This window comes from Mytilus edulis, chromosome 9 (genome assembly GCF_963676685.1).
Source record: "Mytilus edulis chromosome 9, xbMytEdul2.2, whole genome shotgun sequence".
NCBI lineage: Eukaryota > Metazoa > Mollusca > Bivalvia > Mytilida > Mytilidae > Mytilus > Mytilus edulis.
In genome coordinates, this window is record NC_092352.1 from 75,820,134 (window position 1) to 75,842,619 (window position 22,486).

Here is a 22,486-nt window from a genome sequence, read left to right on the forward strand (position 1 = left end):
CCATTTTTGCAAACCCAGGGGGTGGTCACCGGCACCGGGTGACCACCCCCTGGATCCGCCTCTGGTGTATATGCTGTAAAGTGAAGTCATAATCAGCCTCATAGAAAAATAAAAGTGATATAAAAGTATCATATGCAATCAACAGTTTAACAACTAAATTATACTTACTTTGCTATAGATTATAAAATTAGAGAAGCTGGATTGTTGATGCTCAGTAAGTAAAAAATGATTTTACTTCAACTTCCTTATATTTTACAAGCAGTTTCAAAGATTACTTTCTTAAAAATACATAACATCACTTGTTAATGAACATGATATGCTACCCATAGATTCAGGTATAGATAAGTAGAGCTGTTTTCTCAATTGCCAAACCCCAAAACTAGATAATATGTGAAATTTGCATTATATCTTGTTTTCTTGCTTTATATATCAAATTCAAGATTTGTATTGTTTTTCCCATTTGAATTTCCCGGAATTGTCAGCAACTTTTTCATAAACGTTAACAGACACATACATAACACACGTCTTTTATAATTGACAAAGCATAAAATGTGTAGCACAAAATTTGGAACTGATTTCAATAAACACAAATCTAAAGAATTCTCAATACATAAAATTTCTGACAAGATTCAACATTAAATTAATCCCCAAAGTAATTTAAAGACCTTTGCTAATACTTTGTTTTGATATACTTATTGGTTTTCGTTACCCGCATTGTACTTCTTGATTAAAAACAGTCATTTAAACAGAATGACGAAGTAGCATTTTTAGTTGTAATACAAAAATTAGATTAAACTACAGCCACAAAACACATAAAAATGGTTCCAAATCAAATCTGACCGATGATGACTTCTAAAAAACAACTATTTTTCAAACCAGTTTAGTACACTTAACAATAATTAACAGACCAACAACAATACAATAGACCAACTAAAAGGTACAAGACCACACTCCTTTCTGGTCAGTGAAAAAAAAGAAAAAAAGTTAAATGCTTTGATCAATATAGCATGAAAAGGTAAAGAAAAGCTAACAAAATGTTATATATAATAATAAAAAAATCAATTGATTTCAAATACCCAAGCTTAAGTGTACATACAGAAAACTCTTTTAAAGGAAGTAAACATTGTGTTTAAAAACTGATACCTGTATTGCAGAACTTTCTTTAAATTTGTGTCAATTCTAAAAGAATTTGGCACACTACTTTCATTTGTAACATGGAAATCATTTTAAAATAAGACTGCCCCCGTGAAGTCACTTTATTATCATGATTATGCCCTTTTTCTGGTGCATATATATTCTCGTGCCAAATAAGAAAAAACAAACAACAATTTCAGAAGCAAACTTTTAAAAACAAATAGTTCTTGAAGTTTAATAATGAAGAGTGCAATGGCCTAGCTTGTTTTACTAATGTTTTGGAATAGTTATACCTGAAAACTGAATATTCATGCAGTTTAACAATTGAACACTTAGATGCAAAATGAAAAAGTACTACTCTTAAGCAATTAACATTTCCATGCATTTGTCACTGCCTAATATGCTATCAAATTCACCTCGTAGATCTGGATATGAATTATATGTTGCTGGTAGTTCTAAAGTTGGCCCACAAGTGTGGGCAACTGGATGTCTTAATAAACCCTCACTATAAGTGAACATAACAGCAATTCTCTCGACACATATCACATTTGAACCAGTAATGTTCTGAAGTAGTTTTCTTAGGTTGGAATCCTTCAACAATACAAAAGACCAAATAAAAGGTACAAGACCACACTCCTTTCTAGTCAGTGAAAAAAAAAGTTAAAATATAAATGCTTTGATCAATATAGCATGAAAAGGTAAAGAAAAGCTAACAAAATGTTATATATAATAATAAAAAAATCAATTGATCTCAAATACCCCCAAGCTTAAGTGTACATACAGAAAACTCTTCTAAAGGAAGTAAACATTGTGTTTAAAAACTGATACCTGTATTTCAGAACTTTCTTTAAATTTGTGTCAATTCTAAAAGAATTTGGCACACTACTTTCATTTGTAACATGGAAATCATTTTAAAATAAGACTGTCCCCGTGAAGTCACTTTATTATCATGATTATGCCCTTTTTCTGGTGCATATATATTCTCGTGCCAAATAAAAAACAAAAAACAATTTCAGAAGCAAACTTTTAAAAACAAATAGTTCTTGAAGTTTAATAATGAAGAGTGCAATGGCCTTGTTTTACTAATGTTTTGGAATAGTTATACCTGAAAACTGAATATTCATGCAGTTTAATAATTGAACACTTTGATGCAAAATGAAAAAGTACTACTCTTAAGCAATTAACATTTCCATGCATTTGTCACTGCCTAATATGCTATCAAATTCTCCTCGTAGATCTGGATATGAATTATATGTTGCTGGTAGTTCTAAAGTTGGTCCACAAGTGTGGGCAACTGGATGTCTTAATAAACCCTCACTATAAGTGAACATAACAGCAATTCTCTCGACACATATCACATTTGAACCAGTAATGTACTGAAGTAGTTTTCGTAGGTTGGAATCCTCCTGGGATTTGATATATTGTTTAAAGTACTTGTAACTGTCACTTTCAGCTTTATTAGTTGGTTGTGCCTGTAACAGTTTAAGGACACTTTTCACAGTTGGATTTCTGGCTTCATACAATACTTTAATAGCAGCTGTGTCCGGAAAAAGTAGCACAAGATTGTCTCTTGATGACTCCGCCATACCAGCCAATGCATACTTTGTTTTCTGAATAAGCTCCTTGTGAGCAATTTGGGAGAATACATGTTTAACTTCATCTGGAGATGGAATGTTGTTATGATCAAATCTATCCAAGATGTCAATGAAATCATCTTTTTCGTCATCTTGAAGGTTTCCTTTTAATGCAGCTGTAACAATTTCTCTGTCGGTGTCATTCATATATGACAGAAACGATGACATTAACATATCAGGACTAAGGGAGGACTCCCCATGAATCAAAGCACAGACAAAAGCAGTTGCAAACTGTAATGGAAAATAACTATGATCCATATACCCTTTTAATAAAATTCTTCCGATTGCTTTCCATTCCTCATTTTGCCATTGGGATATTAAAGATGGCACTCTTGCTTGACCTTCTCCCTCTGCTGCCCGGGAAAAAAAATTGTTCCAGAAGGTTGAGTATACATCACGTGACACTCCAGTGGCATCTGCCCCTTTTTCGTTTACAAAATCGAATTTAACTGCACAGGTGATTATGTCCGGGTTTTTGCAGTGAGCAATAAGTTCCTCCATAATATTAAGTCTATGTAGACGGATATGTATGCAATCGTCCGGAGGTGGACTTGGACTTCTTGGCAACACGGTTGGTAAAATTTCTGGTGTATGACTGGATTGACCTTCTGGTACTGAAAACGTTCTAGTTGTTTCTGGAAGTTGAGACAAAAGAGAGTCCGTACAAACAATGTCTTTTACAGTTTCCGAGAGCATATCACTGGTAACAGTTTCACTTTGTCCAAATATGACTATGTCACTAAAATCAAGTAAACTGCAATCCCCAATACTAGTTTCATCTAAAGTTACTGTACTTGAGGGTGGAGAAATGCATGAAGTTACTGTACTTGAAGGCGGAGAAATACATGAATTAGAATATTGTTTTATAGCTGTTTTCTCTATCCTATTGTGACTTAAATTAATTTTCCTCGTTGTACAAAGATATAATCTTAAAATCTTTACCTTGGTCAGTTCATATAATTCACCAACTGTGATTGCATCATCCAAATCACCTAGCTTAAAATCAGTAAGTTTGTAAGTGAATTCGTCCAAATGGCCGTGAGGCGACTTTCCATTTACAAAAAATAAATCAAGTGCAATATTCAATAATGATATTGTATTTGTGTCCTTGTCAAGTTCTGTCTTTCTGATTCCTCCTCCTGTTGGTTCTCGAAGTTCTTTAAATTCCTGTGTATTGACGTCCAAAATTGCCCAACCAAAATCAACACGACGCATTTTTTTTGCAGCATATGAATTACCAATTAGATGACCGCGTTTTTTGCAGTCATTGGAATTGTCTGTGTCGCTTTCGGATTCTGTTGAACTTCCTTTTTTCTTTTTAAGTTTCTTTTTCAATTTAGAGAATAAACCAGATTTCTGTCTTTTTACTCCATTATGTGTGCGCTTGCAGTGATTAATTAAAGCCAATCTATCCCCATATGCGGGTACATATGCCTTTAAATTTTCATCACTCATCATTAAAACAACATTTATATCAATCTGAAAAAGGAACATAAGGATTAGGTTGCAGAAGAATAAATAACTTTTAAAGTTCAGTCTACATTTCAAAATATGACTAAACTATAACATTTGAATTTATTTCACTTGTGAATGTTACAAGCACAGGATGCTAAAGCATGTAAATGAGCTAAGAGCTGTAAACATAGTTGCACTAATACCGTGCGCACATGTATATATTAGTTGTTTATCAGATAGAATTATTCCGAATCAGGGACAATATTAAAGCACTGTAATTTTGCTGACCAAACAGGATTCTTTTCGGAGTACCGGTCATCAGCTGATTGTGTTTTTTTTTTTAAATATTACTATGCTGTGGGTCTCAAAAGGGAAATAAACAACACATAAAACATTTTAAATCGAAAATGCAAAAAATATGAGTTTTTTCTGTCTTTCAAAGCAAACACAGTGTACAACAATTTATTGCAGGATAAAGATAATAACTGTTTAGTGTCTTTAAATATCAGCTGTATTGTACTCGACATGAAACAGGAGTAATATAGCTCCCATTACACCTGTTTCTTGGCCTCGTACAAATACAGCTGATTTTTAGACACTAAACAGTATTTAGTTATTGTTTATATATTTCTGATGACAATTAAAACATTCTTATGAATATTTGTTGATGAAATTAATATATAACAAGCAATACATTTTGTAACATCAATAAGGAATGTTATTTTGTACTGGATAATGTCCCCTGGGTGCTTATGAATTCATGGGCTGTGTACAGATTTTCTGCACTAGCAGAACACTAGAATGACCTCAGATCTCATGTAAAAAGCTTTTTTTTTTATTTTTATTAATATCTAAAGAGAATTGAAGGCTTCAGAGCAAATGCAATATGATTTCAATTAAAATTTATATTTTCTTCAGAACTTATTTCTTTGAGAGTGTGAAAGACATTGCTGATGTTTTAATGTTTCCAAGGGACATAACTCTTTAAAACAGTAAATGGCACTGATTTTAAAACTGGTCCAAGACATTGCTGATATAAACCTGATAAAGAATTGTACATGTGATAGTGCTGACAAGACCGGACAGATGGACGAACAGACGGACTATATTTTCATTCCCCCACAATGCATTATAGTGATTAAGCAGGTGACAAAAATAATGCTTTAGAACTCACCAAGTTAACATGGTGGCTCAGCCAGAAAAAAAAATGTTTTGCCTGAGAATTATTAAGGATTAAACATACACGTTTTTTTCTAGAGGATATATATTCATGAAAGAATTCAGGCAAGCCATACATTTATTAGAAGTTATGTTTGGTCTTATACAGGGTTAAACTGAACAGCCATACACACAGCACACTTGTCAACACTTCAGTTTTTTACATATTGTATTTGTACTATTATTATCGAAAAAAATCATGCAAGACATAGATTTATTATCATTTTCATATGGCCTTGGCCCTTAAATTTGTTTCTTTTATATAAACTGTTGACACAGATATTTGTCTCACATTTAATGGTGTAATGAAAATTTATTATGTTGAAATTAAAAATGGCAATATCAAAAACATATGCTTTGCAAATCATTCTAATTCAAAAGCCAATGAACCATGACAGAAGATGCAGGGCCAAATAACCTCCATGGAAATGTGAAATGCCTATGGCTATGCTAGTAAAAATTGCTTACCAAATACCATCAACTTATCTTAAGTGGTTCCCTTTAAACTAACTTACAGAATTTCGAACTTGTAAACTATGTACAAGTTTTAAAGTAAATTAACCATGATGAAGGGTTGAAGCCATATGATCTTTATCGATCTTTATCTAAACAGGACTTGCAAATGCCAATGAAACTGCATACCAATTATCATTATGTAGTCCATGTTAAACTAATTTAGTCACAAACTTTAACATGTAAATAATACAAAACATTCAAAGTCGATGAACTAAGAGAGGTCACCAAAACATAACTAGAGGTTCTAAAGAGCCTGTGTTGCTCACCTTGGTCTATGTTAATAATAAACAAAGAAAGCAGATGGATTCCTGACAAAATTGTGATTTGGTGATGCGATGTGTTTGTACATCTTACTTTACTGAACATGAACATTCTTAGTGCTTACAATTATCTCTATCTATAATGAACTTGGCTCAGTAGTTTCAGTGGAAAATATAAGTAAAAATTTACAAATTTTATGAAAGTTGTTAAAAATTGACTCTAAAGGACAATAACTCCTTAGGGGGTCAATTGACCATTTTTGGTCATGTTGACTTATTTTTAGGTCTTACTTTGCTGTACATTATTGCTGTTTACAGTTTATCTCCATCTATAATAACATTCAAGATAATAACCAAAAATAGCAAAATTTCCTTAAAATTACCAATTAAGGGGTACCAACCCAACAATGGGTTGTCCGTTTCATCTGAAAATTTGAGGGCAGATAGATGTTGACCTGATAAACAATTTTACCCCCATGTCAGATTTGCTCTAAATGCTTTGGATTTTGAGTTATTAACCAAAAACTGCATTTTACCCCTATGTTCTATTTTTAGCCATGGTGGCCATCTTAATTGGTTGGCCGGGTCACCGGACACATTTTTTAAACTAGATACCCCAATGATGATTGTGGCTAAGTTTTGTTTATTTTTGCCCAGTAGTTTCAGAGGAGAAGATTTTGGTAAAAGTTAACGACGAGGGACGCCGGGTGATGAGAAAAGCTCACTTGGCCCTTCGGGCCAGGTGAGCTAAAAATGAGATGTGCCAATACTAATACATCTTCATATTAAAGTATCATCGACCTATTGCTAACCTAACAAAATATCATACATAAAAAAATTTTCGCAGCAAAAAGTTGTCAATAGATCACGACTGAGCAGGCAAGGCATAAAAATCTTCTTAAGGCTTAAGAGATGTGCCACTGATGCTAATACAACTGCATACCAAATATCATTGTGGTTCCCCATTAACTTGACCTTATCAAAACCAATACACTAATATTGTAGACAATAATGATGCCACTGTATGAAACAGCACGCCCAAGTTTCACTTTTTCAACTCTATTGATGCAAGAGAAAAATTTGATTTTAAATTAAGGGCCATTTTATATAGGCTAAAATTTTAAACATATCTGTCATGCATTCATGTTTTCTTAAATTATAAAACAAGTCCGTTTGACTGGAATTACAACATGTACAATAATAATATATTCACCTTGTTGTCTTTGATTTTACTGATATAAATTTCTTCCTCAAGCCCTCTACCCCGAAGAAATCTGCAAATTTCTTGTACTTCTTCCTCCATGATTCACCCTACAATTTTATCCTTACTATTATATTCACATATAAAAATATCATAAAATATAATCTAATCAGGTTATTTTTTTAAACAACAATGCGACTAAATTCATCAACATTATCAACATGATAAATTCAAACAAAAATATATTGGAGAATACCAATTGTTCAAGAACAATTGACTTGAACAATTGATGGTGGGGGGTCTTTTCTACTTTCACAGATAAAATGTAGATAACCAGGGGCAAGTATTTACAAGAGACAACGTCCAGTGACAAATATTTCATTCCTATTTAGAAGAGAAAGCCCCCTTTTTTTCGGCCTTGCATAAACCCCCTTAAAAAAAACTTGCATGCTCCTTTATCATGTTAACTCCATTATTTATTGGAGCAACAGAATTTACGTGTTTTGAGAATTTAGTTTATTTGCAGTTTCTTTTGATTGGATTGAGAAATTGGTTTTATTTTTTATTGATTCAGTTTCATCCTGGATAAGGCTGTGGCTGCAGACTTGTGTCGCGTGACAAACGTCATATACCCAAAAAGTAACGTTTTAAAACCCTCTCAGGCAGAAAACGTCAACGGAGACACCCGTATATACTTAGAGCTAACAGAATTATATTTCTTATTCATTAACAGGTACAGTAAATTGATTTTTGATCACAAGACACCAGATTTTTATTGAATGCATTCTTTTAAACTGTTACATTTAAACACAACGTAATCATTTGACAAAACTTTTATTGTTTATTTTCAGAAAGTAAAGAGAAGATCTATTTTTAGATAATTACGGAAGACAATACTCTATGTAATTGAAGAAGGAAATTCCCTGGACTTGGCCATACAAATTTTTACATGCCACAGAATACATGTACATTTATACCCTGTTGTCAGTTAATTTTTAGACCAATTTAGGCACATAGTTCAGAGATATAGAAGGGGTGAAAACTGGCATTTTGTCAAGAATTTCCTGAAAGAAATTAAAATTTCATTGCTAGTATTTTTTTCTGTCAGAAAGATTGGGGCTTTAAAAAATATATTACAAAAATAGAAAGCACATCTACATCAGACTACCTTTTAAGTGCTAATGTTTATTCATAGTTCTAATTTTCGTGATTGTTTCATTTCAGGTGAGAAAACTATCAAATGACACAACCTTTTCAACCAAATATGACGTCTTGTTGCGACTAACATTTTGGTATATAAACACCTTGATATAAGGACTTATATCTTGAAGTGACAACATTTTTGCTAAAAAAAAAAAGCTTGATATGAGGACAACTTGACGGGACCAACATTTTTGCAAAATAACTCAATATGAGACTTGTAACTTGACTCAACTAGCATTTTTGCAAAATAACTTTATATGAGGACTTATAACTTGATGCGCCAAAAAGGGGCGAATGTGAATGGGCGCGAACGGACCCGGATTCATTTACAGACCCCACATTGATAGAATTTCCGATTTCTGTGATATATCATATAACGAGTCTTATGATAACATGCCACTTTGATATAAAATTTGAACGAAAAATTTTTACGATTTCAAAGCCGGAGGGGGGAGGGGGTCGGAACAGAGACATACTATACATATTTAAAATACTAAATTCCTCATCGAGACCACTGTGATATACCTGACTTAGGTTGGGGGACTAAAGACAAGTATATATATTGTAAATAAAACGAAGAGATTTCAATTTATGATCCTTTTACTTTGGATTCAAACGCCAAAAGAGGCTGGTACATGTAATCTTCACAACAATGGGCCATTCCAGTTTATTTCTGACAGGTGGGGATGGATGGGGAGAATTTTGTTTATACCAGAGACATATATATGTCTCTGTTTATACGTATCAGAAAAAAACGTCATGAAAACTACCTATCAGATCTAAGAATTAAGACCTATCAGATGTAGAGTTTCTGTTCATATTGGGTGGATGGGCTTTCATGGGAAAAAATGACCTATCAGAACTTTTTACTGCAAGGATTGTACCCATTAGAATTTTAAATACAATACCAGATAATGCATTATACATATCTGTCTACATTCAAAAGCACCCCTAAGATCTGACATAGGAATTTTTGTAACCCCTAAGATGTAATTATTTTAAATTATTTACTTCTGTGTGACGGGATTGCTTCCCTTAGAACATTTGGTAGATACTTAGTCAGCCGTAAGCGGTTGAGCTAAGGAAGTACTTCTTTAGCTCAGTCGGTTAGCGCGCTGCCTTGTAACACAGAGGTCCCGGGTTCGAGTCCCGGTGGAGACAAGCAATTTTGTAATGAAATTCGTGCTCTCCGGTTACATTGGCGCCCAACTAAAAAACCCACGATAGTTAGAAAGGAATTCTAGCTAGGGTATGTTTGTGTGAGAGTCATAATGGTATGATGACTCTTGAGGTGGGGGAAGTGTGACGGGATTGCTTCCCTTAGAACATTTGGTAGATACTTAGTCAGCCGTAAGCGGTTGAGCTAAGGAAGTACTTCTTTAGCTCAGTCGGTTAGCGCGCTGCCTTGTAACACAGAGGTCGCGGGTTCGAGTCCCGGTGGAGACAAGCAATTTTGTAATGAAATTCGTGCTCTCCGGTTACAGTTGCCCTCAGAAGTTTTTTGCATATAAGTGTACGTGTCAGATGAAAAACCCCAAATTTTCACCCCTAAGATGTATAAATTTTACACCCCTCAGAAAGGACCATCCAACCCTCTTTAGCAGATATTAACTGGGATGACCCAATCATGGTTAAGACAATACAACGGTTCTTGAAAGTACGGATTCAACATACTGATATATAACACCACTTCATAAAAATCGCGCACAATGGTAGCCTAGGGTCTAGTCCGAGATTACTCTGACGTTCAACGGCTGTTTTGCCCCAGCTTGTCTGGCAAAACAGCCGTTGGACGTCAGAGTAATCTCGGACTACCTAGGGTCCTGGCTACAGATTTGCTCCGCTACATGATATCGACACAGTATGGGCCAGCGTCTGGTATATTCACCCATTCTAAGGGTCACTCCCTTAAGGTATACAAAAGCAATAATAATATTGTTTACATAATTTTACCTGTACGTCTACACACCTCTAGAAATGGTATGCAAAAGACTATCACTGCACGAGCTTTATTTCCGCGGGAGATTAATCGAGCTCTCTGATTGGTTGAGAAGGGAAAATATTTTGAATGCTAGTGCAAGGTTTGTTACGTCACTAACATTTAATGAACGAAAAATTCGGAAAGTAATAAAATATTTTAAAATAATCATTTTTTTGGGGAAAACAATTAAAAACTATTAACAGGGGCGGATTCAGAACCTCGATGTCTGGGGGAGGGGGGGTCACAATGAAACCAAAATTATATATTTTTTGTAGAGATGTATATATGGCATTGTTTATGCAAGTGTAAGTTGTTTTTTTTTTTTTTGTTGGGTGGGGGGGAGGGGTCAGATCATCGTTTCTATATTTCTACATCTTATAATTTTTTTCACTCTTTCACTTTAAACTTTATATTTTCCTGCCAATTGTTTTTTTTTTATCATATTCTTCAGACCTAACTATGCATGGAATATTTGCCACTGGACGTTAAATAACCAACAACCAATCAATATTTTTTTTATATTTCATCACCTCTGTATTCTGTTATCTATATTTTTTTGGCCTCGCTTCCAGACTTACTTTTAACCCATTATTCTAATATCTGTAAAACACTTTCATATCCGTATAAATGGTGACCTATTCATAGCCTCATACATGTACATGGAAAAGTCACATGGTAATTGAAACAAGCAAAATAAACAAATATAACTGTATGCTTGGGTACGTGCCCCCTGTGCCCCCGGTAAATCCGCCACTGATTATGAAATGAAATAAGTCGATGAACCAAATAAAGTGACCCACAAGGTATGCAGTTGCTTGGCCTATTTGTTTCAGTTACATATAATATATCATATATTTGTGCATGCAGCTTAATTTGTGATCTTTCATTTGTTTTGTATATTCGATAAAATGCTCATCAAGGCCGTACGGTGACCTATAGTTGTTAATGTCTGTGTCATTTTGGTCTTTTGTGGATAGTTGTCTCATTGGCAATCATACCACATCTTCTTTTTTATATGTGGTATGATTTTCCATTAGAAAATTCTCCGCTAGAGACCAAAATGACACCGAAATTAATTGTAGGGCACCGAATGACCTGTAACAATAAGCAGAGCCCATCAGTGGCGGATCCAGATATTTTCATAAAGGGGCCCACTGACTGCCCTAAGAGGGAGCCCACTCCAGTCATGCTTCAGTGATTCCCTATACATTCAATAATTTTTTCCCACAAAAAAGGGGGGCGCCCCCTAAATCCGCCCCGAAATGACAATTTTAAAACAATTCAATCGAGAAAACGTACGACCTATTTATGTACAAAATAACAAAAGAAAAACAATTTTGTAACACATTGTCCATTTTCTGTTATTTAAGATGTCTGTAAAAACCAGCTACTGATCTAATAATATGAATGATCCCATCAGTCTTACATATAAATAAGATAGAAAGTAAATATATGAATGAGTTACAATTTTCTAAGGAAATGTGGTGTAATTGCCAATGAGACAGACAACTCTTCACAAGAGACCAAATGACACAGAAATTAACAACTACGGGTCACCGTACGGCCTTCAACAATGTACAGTATGGGTAGGAATTTTGGCAAAAAACACCATAATAATGGGGTTTGTTTTTCAAAACTTGGCCCAGCTAGAACAGTATAACAAAATGTACATGCCTACCTTATTCCATTTGCATCCGTGCCTGTTAAGCTCTTGGCGGGTCTGTATATAATCTGTTCAGTACACAATCATATGAATAAAACACTTCTTGTGGGAACAATATATTATCTTGTGGGAACAATATATTATCTTGTGGGAACAATATATTATCTTGTGGGAACAATATATTATCTTGTGGGAACAATGTATTATCTTGTGGGTACAAGATATTATCTTGTGGGAACAAGATATTATCTTGTGGGTACAAGATATTATCTTGTGGGAACAAGATATTATCTTGTGGAAACAATATATTATCTTGAGGAAACAATATATTATCTTGTGGGAACAATATATTATCTTGTGGATACAATATATTATCTTGTGGGAACAACATATTATCTTGTGGGAACAAGAACACTTTCTTGTGGGCACAAGATATTATCTTGTGGGAACAAAATATTATCTTGTGGGAACAATATATTATGTTGTGGGAACAAGTTAAAAAATATTTCTTGCATGGCCTCATTCTGCCACCGTACGTCCGTTATACCTGAACTAGTACACATTTTTGTTTGGGGGCCAGCTGATGTCCGCCTCCGGTTGCGGGATGTTCCCGCTTGGTTGAAGATATTGGTAGCCTTAGGCTGCTTTCTGCTCTTTGGTCGGGTTGTTGTCTCCTTGACATTCCCCTTTTCCATTCTCAATTTTGTGCGTAAACTCATCATAGATTCCAGGATTGAAATTTTATATTTACGCCAGACGTGCGTTTCGTCTATATAGATACAAAAGACTCATCAGTGACGCTTGAATAATAAAAAAATGTTAAAATGACGCAACATCGTACGTTTGAGCAGAGTTATATGGGTCAAATGCATAGGTAATTTCGAACAGTACAAATTTTTTTGTTCTACCCATTTTTTCAAAATCTGGTATTTTTGGTTTTCTTATAATTTCAGTTATTTTCGTATTTTTTTGTGTTGTTCTTACATAAATATAATTGAAACAAGATTTTGTTAACGATTTGTTAGGCCTTTCGATTGCTGGACGTAGTAGACTAGTGGACTATCCACAGCGGTTATTGATAATATTGTGCTTATGTATATACGTTGATGTCTGATTTCGAGTTCAGTGTAGTATTTTGTGTACTGATATCAGTTTGTTTATATTTGTTTTTCTTTTGATCACAGTGTTCTCGGTCTTTATGTGACTAGCTTATACAGTTTTGATTTTCCTCTTTACTTATCTTTCCACATGTTAGCACTCCTTATTTTTTGTGTTTTGTTTACCTCTTTTCGTTGGTCTTTCGTTTTTATTCAAATTATTTTTTGTCTGATTTATTTCTACTGCATATGGCATGATTTCCAATGCTACAACTATCAACTAGATTCTAAATGTTTTAATAACGGGGGTGTAATTAAGCAACCATGCGATCTCCAAGAATGAGTACACCCCATATCGTACAGTTCTATAAATGATCAGAATTGATAAAATGCGAAAAGATCAGATTCAAACGATAAAACTAACGGCATGATTTATGACAAAACAATAGACTAAAAACAAAACAACGACAACAACAAATAAATTACAGGCTCCTGACCTCGGACAGCCGTACATCAGATATTTGTCGGACTTAACATGTTTGTTAGGGCCCAAGTGACCCTCCCCTAACATGGAGCATGGTGTAACAGTTGACAACATAAAAAACTCAGCTGGAAACTACGCGATTTACCAGATTGGCACGAACCACAACACACAATTAACATATACGGAAAAAATGCAAAAAGTATCGATCTGAAAGCTAGTTCAAAGACAATTAGAACTAATAAACAATTCATGTTCTCCACGACAAAAGTACCCGCGTCAGTACACACGCATCTAACGAATTAAGTGCATGCAAATATGCAATAAACAGTCTGATAAAAACCACACGTAATACCTTATGCAATGTCAAAAAAGAAGTCTGAACAATAATGTGGAGCTTTAGGTTAGCAGCGATGAATATTGGTTGGTTGTGTTTACTTTCCACTTTATAAGTAAGTATTCTTATAGGACAAAAAATGTGCACAATAACTATAAATTTCGATAAATATGAACATGATGAAGGAATAAAACCCGTATAGCATATCTAGGTAAACTGACTGACGACATGGAGTGACTGCATGAGCCTCTTGAACCCTACCAAAACCGGAGGCGATCTAAGGTATTCCAGCAGGGTTAACTGATCCTACTTCAGTTGTGGAACCCGTCAAGGTCTAAAATGACTATTGTTTGATACCAGCTCTCAAAATCTTTTGACCACGTATAGGTTATATGAAATCATTTATGCCAAGAAAATAACACTAATAGAAAGTTAGCCTGATTTTATTATGACAATACATATGAAATATATATGAGTATGGTAACAAATGTTTATACAAAAAGTTGGCTGCGGTCATATGATAAAAAAGGACTTGCCTGAGATGGGGTTTACAGAATATCTTTGCAAAACAAATAAAGATTATAGACAAGGAATATATGGGGTGCTAAAATATGAAAGACATAGAAAACGGGGTACTAATTAACATATTAAGATTGGAGAATACAGAATGCTTAAATACAAGGGATAGAGCATAACGGACAAAAGAACAGAACGGAAGACAATGCAGGCCCTACCAGACCCTATGATTAAACGTAAATCCAAAAACATATTTGATTCTTCAGGGAAACATCAACGTTAAGAATATCTCACGCATAGGACGATCCAGGGGGGCACTTTAGATGAGGAAAAAGGGGGGGTGTAGGAAAAATTTTTTTTGATTATATAGGGATTCGCTGAAGCATGACTGGAACGGCCCACCTTTGGTCAGTCATACTGCGATTTGCATTAACCTTTGATCATCTCTGATTTTCACATTACTAGCATAAGAATTCAAACGTTTGTAGGATTTATTTTGTTCAGTTTTGAATCTAGACTTTAACATGCATATACTATATTTTATTCACTAAATAAAGTTGGTCTGTTGTCCGGCTCTGACTTTACATTAAATCGATGTTGTTAAATATTAAGTAACGTAGATTCTGTGGTGACATTTACCATAGCCTCTATATTAAATAAGCTTTAATCGCAGAGCCTGAGCAATGATAGGTGTAGACTGATAGGGAGACTTAAAATCTCTACAGTGCCTAGAAGGTCATGTATTAACTTTACTTTATTGGGATGTACTTTACCAAGAAACATGAAAAATTAGATACGAAAATGCATATAAATCATATAATTATCATATCTACTAATTATGTTCAAATAATTGGTTATTTTTAGTGTCCCCTTCCCACGATCAGTCTTAGTGACTTTTTAAATTAAAGCTGCGAAAAAGTGTATTAAAATATTGGAAAATAATTCAGTGAACATTCACGTTTGGGATTTTCGATGTTTGATTAAAATATTCATTATTTTAAGTAAATCGTACTAAGTAAGATATAAAGGGTTTAGTCTGACAGAACAATTCCAGAAAAATTAAGTTAAAAAGAACCATCAAAGATTTACTTTAATGGATTTTTTTACATTCAAAACGCAATATCTTTTGATAAGTGTCACAATCATCTAAGCCTCTTCGTCCTGTTCCAGGAATTAATCAATTTTACATTAATATACTGGAATCTTTCAGGAAACAATATCCAGACTTCTGTGCAGAAGATAAATCTAATCAAGAACAAGACATCCGCGCATGTTTTCTTTTAGATACAGAAAAATCTCCTTTGTAGCACTTGGACAATTGGTCAGTTCTAATTCTTCTAGATGTTTAAGCTGTGTCAGCCCACAAAGGCCTTGACTGGAAACTAATGTACAACCTAAAAAATATACAAAACATTATATTCAGTACAAATATACCTATTATCATTATTTTATCAAACACCAGGTTACCTTGGTTTAAGATAGTATGAATAGATATAGGAAGATGTGGTGTGAGTGCCAAAGAGAAGCATATATTTAATATTAGATGCATGTATGATTTAAAAATGGTTGTGCATCTTCTGAAATACGACTGTGACGAAGCAATGACATCAGAGGTGGATTTAGAGGGTTTTTCATGGGCCCCGTCCCGCGCCCCCCGTTTTGTTGGGGGAAAGGGTTGATTGTATAGGGAATAACTGAAGCATGACTGGAGGCCCTCCTTTCCATTTATGAAAATTTCTGGATCCGCCACTAGGCATTCATTTAGTATTCTCTTCACGTAACTCTGTAAGACTAGGACAATTATACTTATATAGTATAGTCCCAGAGTTTGACAAAATTACAATATCTTATAGCTAGACTATATATCAACACTTTTTATTGCAAAGTTGGTGACTTTTTTTTTTATTGTATGCTGATATCTAGATGTCAGGTTTACGTTGATGTATGCTGACATCTAGATATCATGTTTACGTTCCGAGTTTGGATTGAAAACTTCCAATGCGGGTCTTTCATTTCTGTTTTCTTTATTTTGGGTAATTGTTGGCAATTTTTTGTCTTACTTTTAAAGTAAGACAAAAAAGGGTAATTGTTGGCAATTTTTTGTCTTACTTTTGAAGTAAGACAAACAATTGCCAACTATATAATTATATATTCTATATGTTTCAGCACACAATCATTATCTTTTCTTAATATTTTTTTCCACTTTCCTTTTTTTTTAATCCTTTTTTTTTCTGTAGTAGAGCCTTTTATTGCTTATCTGTAAAACCGCCCTTCCAGACCCTCACATTAAGACCGTACTGGGAACTCCTTTTGGACAGAAATATAGTTTGTACTTTCATTGAGGCTGTCTGACAGCACGTAGTATTGTTTTGTTTTCAGCTTCACCGATCTCATTAATAAGGACGTGTTTAGCCGCCACTTCTCTGTGGAGATATTGACATTTTGGACTATAAGCAGATAAGTAGCACTGGAATTGAATTCTAAATTAATGTTCCTATCAACACAGGATATAAATAGTCCCACAATGCCCACGTGTGATAGAGAAACAATGACTTCACTATTAATCCAATTCACAAAGTACATTTGTAAGGCTTCTACTGGGTTTGTCAGCGCAGTAATAGTTTGTCATTCTAACACACACCAATGCTTAAGGATGATTCGTTCTATTGATTGAAGTTCATTTAATTTATTTGCTTCTCGGACGGCATTTCAATATATAGGATAAATCTTGAACCTTGAACGTTGTTTTCAGTCTTTATACATATAACGATTCGAATCTGAAACTCTGAACGAAAAAGAAAAAATACTAGTGATTTAAAAACTGAACGAATGTGTTTACGAATATAAAAATAGCAATTATTTTACTGGGATCAGAAATAAATCGACGAAATAATCGTGTATTAGAATCATAGTATAACACAAATCTCGAGTTCGGGTCCACATTCGACAATGTTCGAGAATCAGACACTTCTACAAGACAATTATTCACAAACCGTATGCAATAGTGCACTTATAGTTTTGAGATATGTGAAAACAATCAATTTTCTTGTCTTACTTAAATTGAAAGAAATGCACATACTACTTAGTACTTACTGTAATAGTTCCCAATTTTCTTTTAATAGAAAAATAATAAGTTATTTATATTACCTGCTAATGAAAGTACCCGTAAATTCTTCATTGTATAAATATGCTGAAGACCAAAATCACGAACTTGTGTGCACCAGCGTAAGTAGAGTTTCTGTAAAGATGTCATGGTTGACAAATAACCGACACCAATATCTGTCACATGGGAACATCTGTAAATATTATATCAAATATAACATCAATGCCATTTTAAGATTTTGTATAGAAGGAATTAATGCAAACAACTTAAGGGCTCACAGAAATCGATATTGAAAGCTTGCCAAACATGCACTTTGCATCTTTTTATCCCGGGTGATTTATAGTTTATTATACAGAATGATTTTTTTTTTATTGTTGAACACCGAAGAATGAATGGTTGTCTGATACCAGTATATATGCACACAGAGGCGGATTTAGATGGGGTCAAGAAGGCCTGCCCCCCCCCCATTTATGTGGAAAACTTGGTTGGTTAGCGAACCACTTAATCATGACTGGAGTGTGTCCCCTCTTAGGCATTCAGTCAGTGGGTTCCCCCTTATCAAAATTGTTAATTTGTTCCGTCGTCCTGAACATACATGAAATTTTTCCAACTTGAAGTTAAGCAATAAACAATCCATCTCATCGTTGAAGATCTCACGGTGCAGCAATAGTTCAAATGGTGTTGATCGTTGTCTTATTATCAATCACACAACAGCATCTTATTTCTAAATGTATATTAAAATGGCGTCTACAGTGATTTATAAACTAAACGCCAAAAACAAACCAGACAACCTTCATGAACTTGGCACAGAAGTTTCAGAGAGATCGTTTTTATAATGAATAGCTGAAATCCCTGCAGTAAAAGATAACCGAAAGGTTCCAGAATGAAACCTAAACCCATAACTCGAAGACAAAGTGAAGACGGCATGGCAAATAACAATGAGACTGATTGACAGATAATGAGATTGGCATAGTGTTACCATTTAAACCAGGATCCTAGTAATTTTATGTTTATGTAAGAGGAAATAAATGCCGGTTTCTTACAATCTTGGATCTCATGCAAACGTCTGCAAATTTGTCAACACACACATATAACAACTCATGCATAAAGATGAATAGGAACATTACATTTACCATACCAAACCATAGTTTCATTTAAATTTCAGGTGACAAAACAATGGCGGTTTTTTCCTATCTTTGATTTTTGGCACAGATGTAATCGAGAATTGGAAACTGTCTTTGTTGTATTGTAGTTGTCTATGCGTGTATGTATTGATGAGTTGATAATGATTTTGACTGTTTTTAGAGAGTATTTCTTGCTATGGTATGGTAGTTTCATTGTGTTTAACTGTATAAGAAACATTTGAAGTCTGTGTTTTAGTTGTATATAGTTGTATAAGCGGCAAAGTTTATTAATTGAGATCAAAAAGGATATCAGATGCACTGCAGGTGTTGTGATATATCTGTTTCAAGCATATCATGCGGATGCTTCTTCGAATTTATTCCTATATGATTTTTTTTTAACTTCAAACTAAGGTACAGTAACGTGACAGTACCCAAACATGCCAAATAGCGTTGAATAACATTTTTGATTTCAGGGAAATATTTTAAAGTGTTGAAAAACCTTTCAATTTATTTATATAAATGCGATATGATGTTATTCAGACCGTCTTAAACATGTTTAAAAAATCTACCCTATTTTGACCTTGTGTCGACGGTATTCAGTCGTCTGGCATTTTATGGAGGCGTACTTCATATGGAAAGATGAATATGGTGTGATTACCAAAGACAACTCTCCCCCAGAGACCATATAAGTTTAACGTTGAACTTAGAAAATATAAGTCACCGTATGGCCTTCGACAATGAACAAGCCCATACCCGACATATTAAAGGATAAAAGGTCCCGGAATAACAAATGTTAAACAATTCAAAGGAGAAAACTGACTATCTGATTAACCTACAACACACTAAACGACAAACAATTAGAATATACAGCAAGAAACGACATCCACTAACAGGCTCCCGACTTAGAACAGACACATAATGGCATCAGGATTCATAATCCCTTTCGGGTTAAAAACAGCACGTAATATAGATCTCTAATATGGTCATGTAGATGTAATTACTGATGAAATCAATACAAAACGATAGTTTGATCACACGAGAGGAATTCGATATTTACAAAATATAAACTTAACTAGAGTATATACGAAACAGATTAGTATCAGTTCAAAGTTTCCACAGCTGTAATAGCAGACATTAAAAATAAATAGCACGGTGTGAAGAAACTATAAAGCTGGTTGATGTAAAATGGTCTTAAATCCAAGATTCAAAAATCTATAGCAATATCAATAATTGAGAACGTGGGAAGCTATAGCGACCTGGTGAGTCACCGCTTTATCGAGCGGTTTTATTCTCTCTTAATTGGTCCTGAGCATCTATATTTGTGTTGAACCACTCTATACTTCCAATCAACTTCCGTATGAAAATTGGTACTTTAAGGTCGATATATATATAAAGTTGTATAACTGAAATATATGGTGTTTTTTTTTTTATAAAATGTACAGTTTAATAGTCATAATGTCTGTTTCAGAAAAAATATTACATTAAAACTTTATTCATGCCAGTAATTCAGCCAGTCGAATTAAGACAGGCGACCACCAAAGATTGTCCAAAAAGGAAACACATGTAAGAGGGACTTCAGGGCGGTCCAGCCATTTTAAAAGGGACAGAAGGGGGGGGGTCCAAACATATGTCCCATTCAAATGGATTGATCGGTAAAAAAAGGGGGTTCCAACCCCCGGACCCCCCCCCCCATTTGGGTCCGCCAATGGGCTGGGAATGGGTTTTCATATCTTTATTCTTTGCAGTGTAGGGATATTTTCCCTATTCTTTTTTTATCTTCTATTCTTTGTAAAGAACTCCTTTACTCTCTTGGTGTACTTAATATTGTTGCCTTTTTTCTATACATTCTGTTTGCTCTTTTTTTTCTCTCACTATTCTCTCTATTCTATAAACCCAGTTACAATATGTCCAAATCAAAAGCCTCCATAAGATGAAACAGTAAAAATAAAACGACCATCAACCTAATTCCAGTAAATTACAATGTAAACGTTAACGAGACAGTAAACCAACAGCAAAACGTCAAGCATTCGAAGACATCCATGGTTGTAACTGTGCGGACATCAAGAGGGCTAGACGGCTTTAATTCGAGGTTAGGTTTGATATATAAACTTACCTATCAAGGGTCAGTTGTTCGAGTTGACTCAGATCACAAGCAATATATTCGAGTGAGGAATCTGTAATCCGAGGACACCATGATAGGTCTAAGCATCTTAACTTCCGAAGATTTTCGGTAATAAGTTCTATTCCATCGTCTGTTACCTTACTACACCCTGATAAACTAAGAACAGCTAGATTTGGAAGAGAATGTACGATATTCACAACCCCATGGTTTGTAACTTCCCAACAAGACTGAAGTCTAAGAACACTGAGAGAATAGCTCTGTTTGGTACTAAAAAAAGCTAAGGCAGCGTCAGTCACATGATAAGCCTGTATGTTCAGTTCGTAAAGCGCCGGAAGTAGTTGAGCAATAGCCCCAATTGTGTCGTCTGCAACATTTATGCAATCTTTAATGGATAAGGACACGATTTTGGGGTTAAGACATGACCACATACCCGTTTCTGTTATTTCGTTACATCCGTTCAGTTCTAACTTATAAATACATGGAATTTTCTTACACAAAATTTCAAGACCGACATCAGTTATATTAGAATTTCGTAAACATATAAACCTGATTTGCTTTTTGAATATCGCACAATGGTTAATAAAATCAGCAATTTCTTCGTCTATTGCGCCAAAAAAGCAAATCGAATCAAAACATCTAATTTGCAAACTCTCATAAAACAATCTTTTAAATTCCTCTGTTTTACCAAGATTACGTAGAATAATGACAGGCATTACATTTTCCCAGTACTTTGGATGGTAAAGTATATTTTTCCAAGTGTGACAAACTCGAGACAGCATGCCTCGTTCTTCAGCAGAAAAATAGTAGAAAAACTTCGATAAAAATCGGTCATCCATGAACAATTCGTGGATTGTATCAGGTTGGTGCCGTCCAAAAAGACTTCTAATTTTTCGTGCTATGAGTGGCTTTGGGGAACGGATCACACGAGCACTCATCGCAGAACTTCCGTTTGAAACATGTTTATTTATATTAATTGATGTTTCACGTGTCGTTGAAATTGAAATATGATTTGTTGAGACATGCGTTGTCGTCTGTTGTTGTTCCTTGCTGAATCGTAATCCTCGGATTCCATTCGATAATTCCATGTATGCTTTTCGAATCGTTGACATTTTGAATTTAATTTCCGATTGAATATAAATAAGAAATTAACATTTGCTGTCATTATTCCATATTCATAGATTCTGCCAATACAAATTAACCGATCAATGGTTATTTATAAGTCCATTTTGTAGGAAACAGATATTATAAAATCATTACTCACGGACGAAAATAGATGAAAACTGATAAGGTTCTATAAAAGTCAGAATAAACAATTTTCCAATCACTACTCCACTGTAAGAAGAATTCCTTATTTTCGAACGTGAAGTCTTTGTTCCAGTATGATAATTGACGACTTGGATCGCTTCACTTGAAGCAAGCGTGGGATCGATGTTTAAAACTC

The 22,486-nt window shown here is 34.4% G+C and overlaps 2 protein-coding genes across 2 annotated transcripts; both read right to left on the reverse strand.

Annotated features, from left to right (window-relative positions):
* Positions 1-1,201: 1,201 nt before the first annotated feature.
* LOC139489038 (uncharacterized) lies at positions 1,202-10,103 on the reverse strand. Its single transcript, XM_071275137.1, has 2 exons — positions 7,431-10,103; positions 1,202-4,247 (listed from the first exon to the last, which is right to left on the reverse strand). The coding sequence occupies exons 1-2, from the start codon at positions 7,518-7,520 to the stop codon at positions 2,307-2,309; spliced, it is 2,031 nt and encodes a 676-aa protein (XP_071131238.1). The 5' UTR covers positions 7,521-10,103; the 3' UTR covers positions 1,202-2,306.
* Positions 10,104-15,760: 5,657 nt separating this feature from the next.
* LOC139489039 (F-box/LRR-repeat protein 16-like) lies at positions 15,761-22,486 on the reverse strand. The gene is made up of 3 exons (XM_071275138.1): positions 21,037-22,486; positions 17,844-17,992; positions 15,761-16,090 (listed from the first exon to the last, which is right to left on the reverse strand). Exons 1-3 carry the CDS (start codon positions 22,152-22,154, stop codon positions 15,942-15,944), a joined length of 1,416 nt encoding a protein of 471 aa, XP_071131239.1. The 5' UTR covers positions 22,155-22,486; the 3' UTR covers positions 15,761-15,941.

Excerpts from the sequence above, each read along its gene's own strand:
- LOC139489039 (XM_071275138.1), bottom strand. The coding sequence starts at position 22,154 with ATGTCAACGATTCGAAAAGCATACATGGAATTATCGAATGGAATCCGA. Across the intron at positions 17,993-21,036 it reads GAACAACTGACCCTTGATAG|ATGTTCCCATGTGACAGATA; the intron begins GTAAGTTTATAT and ends TAATATTTACAG. Across the intron at positions 16,091-17,843 it reads ACGGGTACTTTCATTAGCAG|GTTGTACATTAGTTTCCAGT; the intron begins GTAATATAAATA and ends TATATTTTTTAG.
- LOC139489038 (XM_071275137.1), bottom strand. The coding sequence starts at position 7,520 with ATGGAGGAAGAAGTACAAGAAATTTGCAGATTTCTTCGGGGTAGAGGG. Across the intron at positions 4,248-7,430 it reads GTAAAATCAAAGACAACAAG|ATTGATATAAATGTTGTTTT; the intron begins GTGAATATATTA and ends TTCCTTTTTCAG.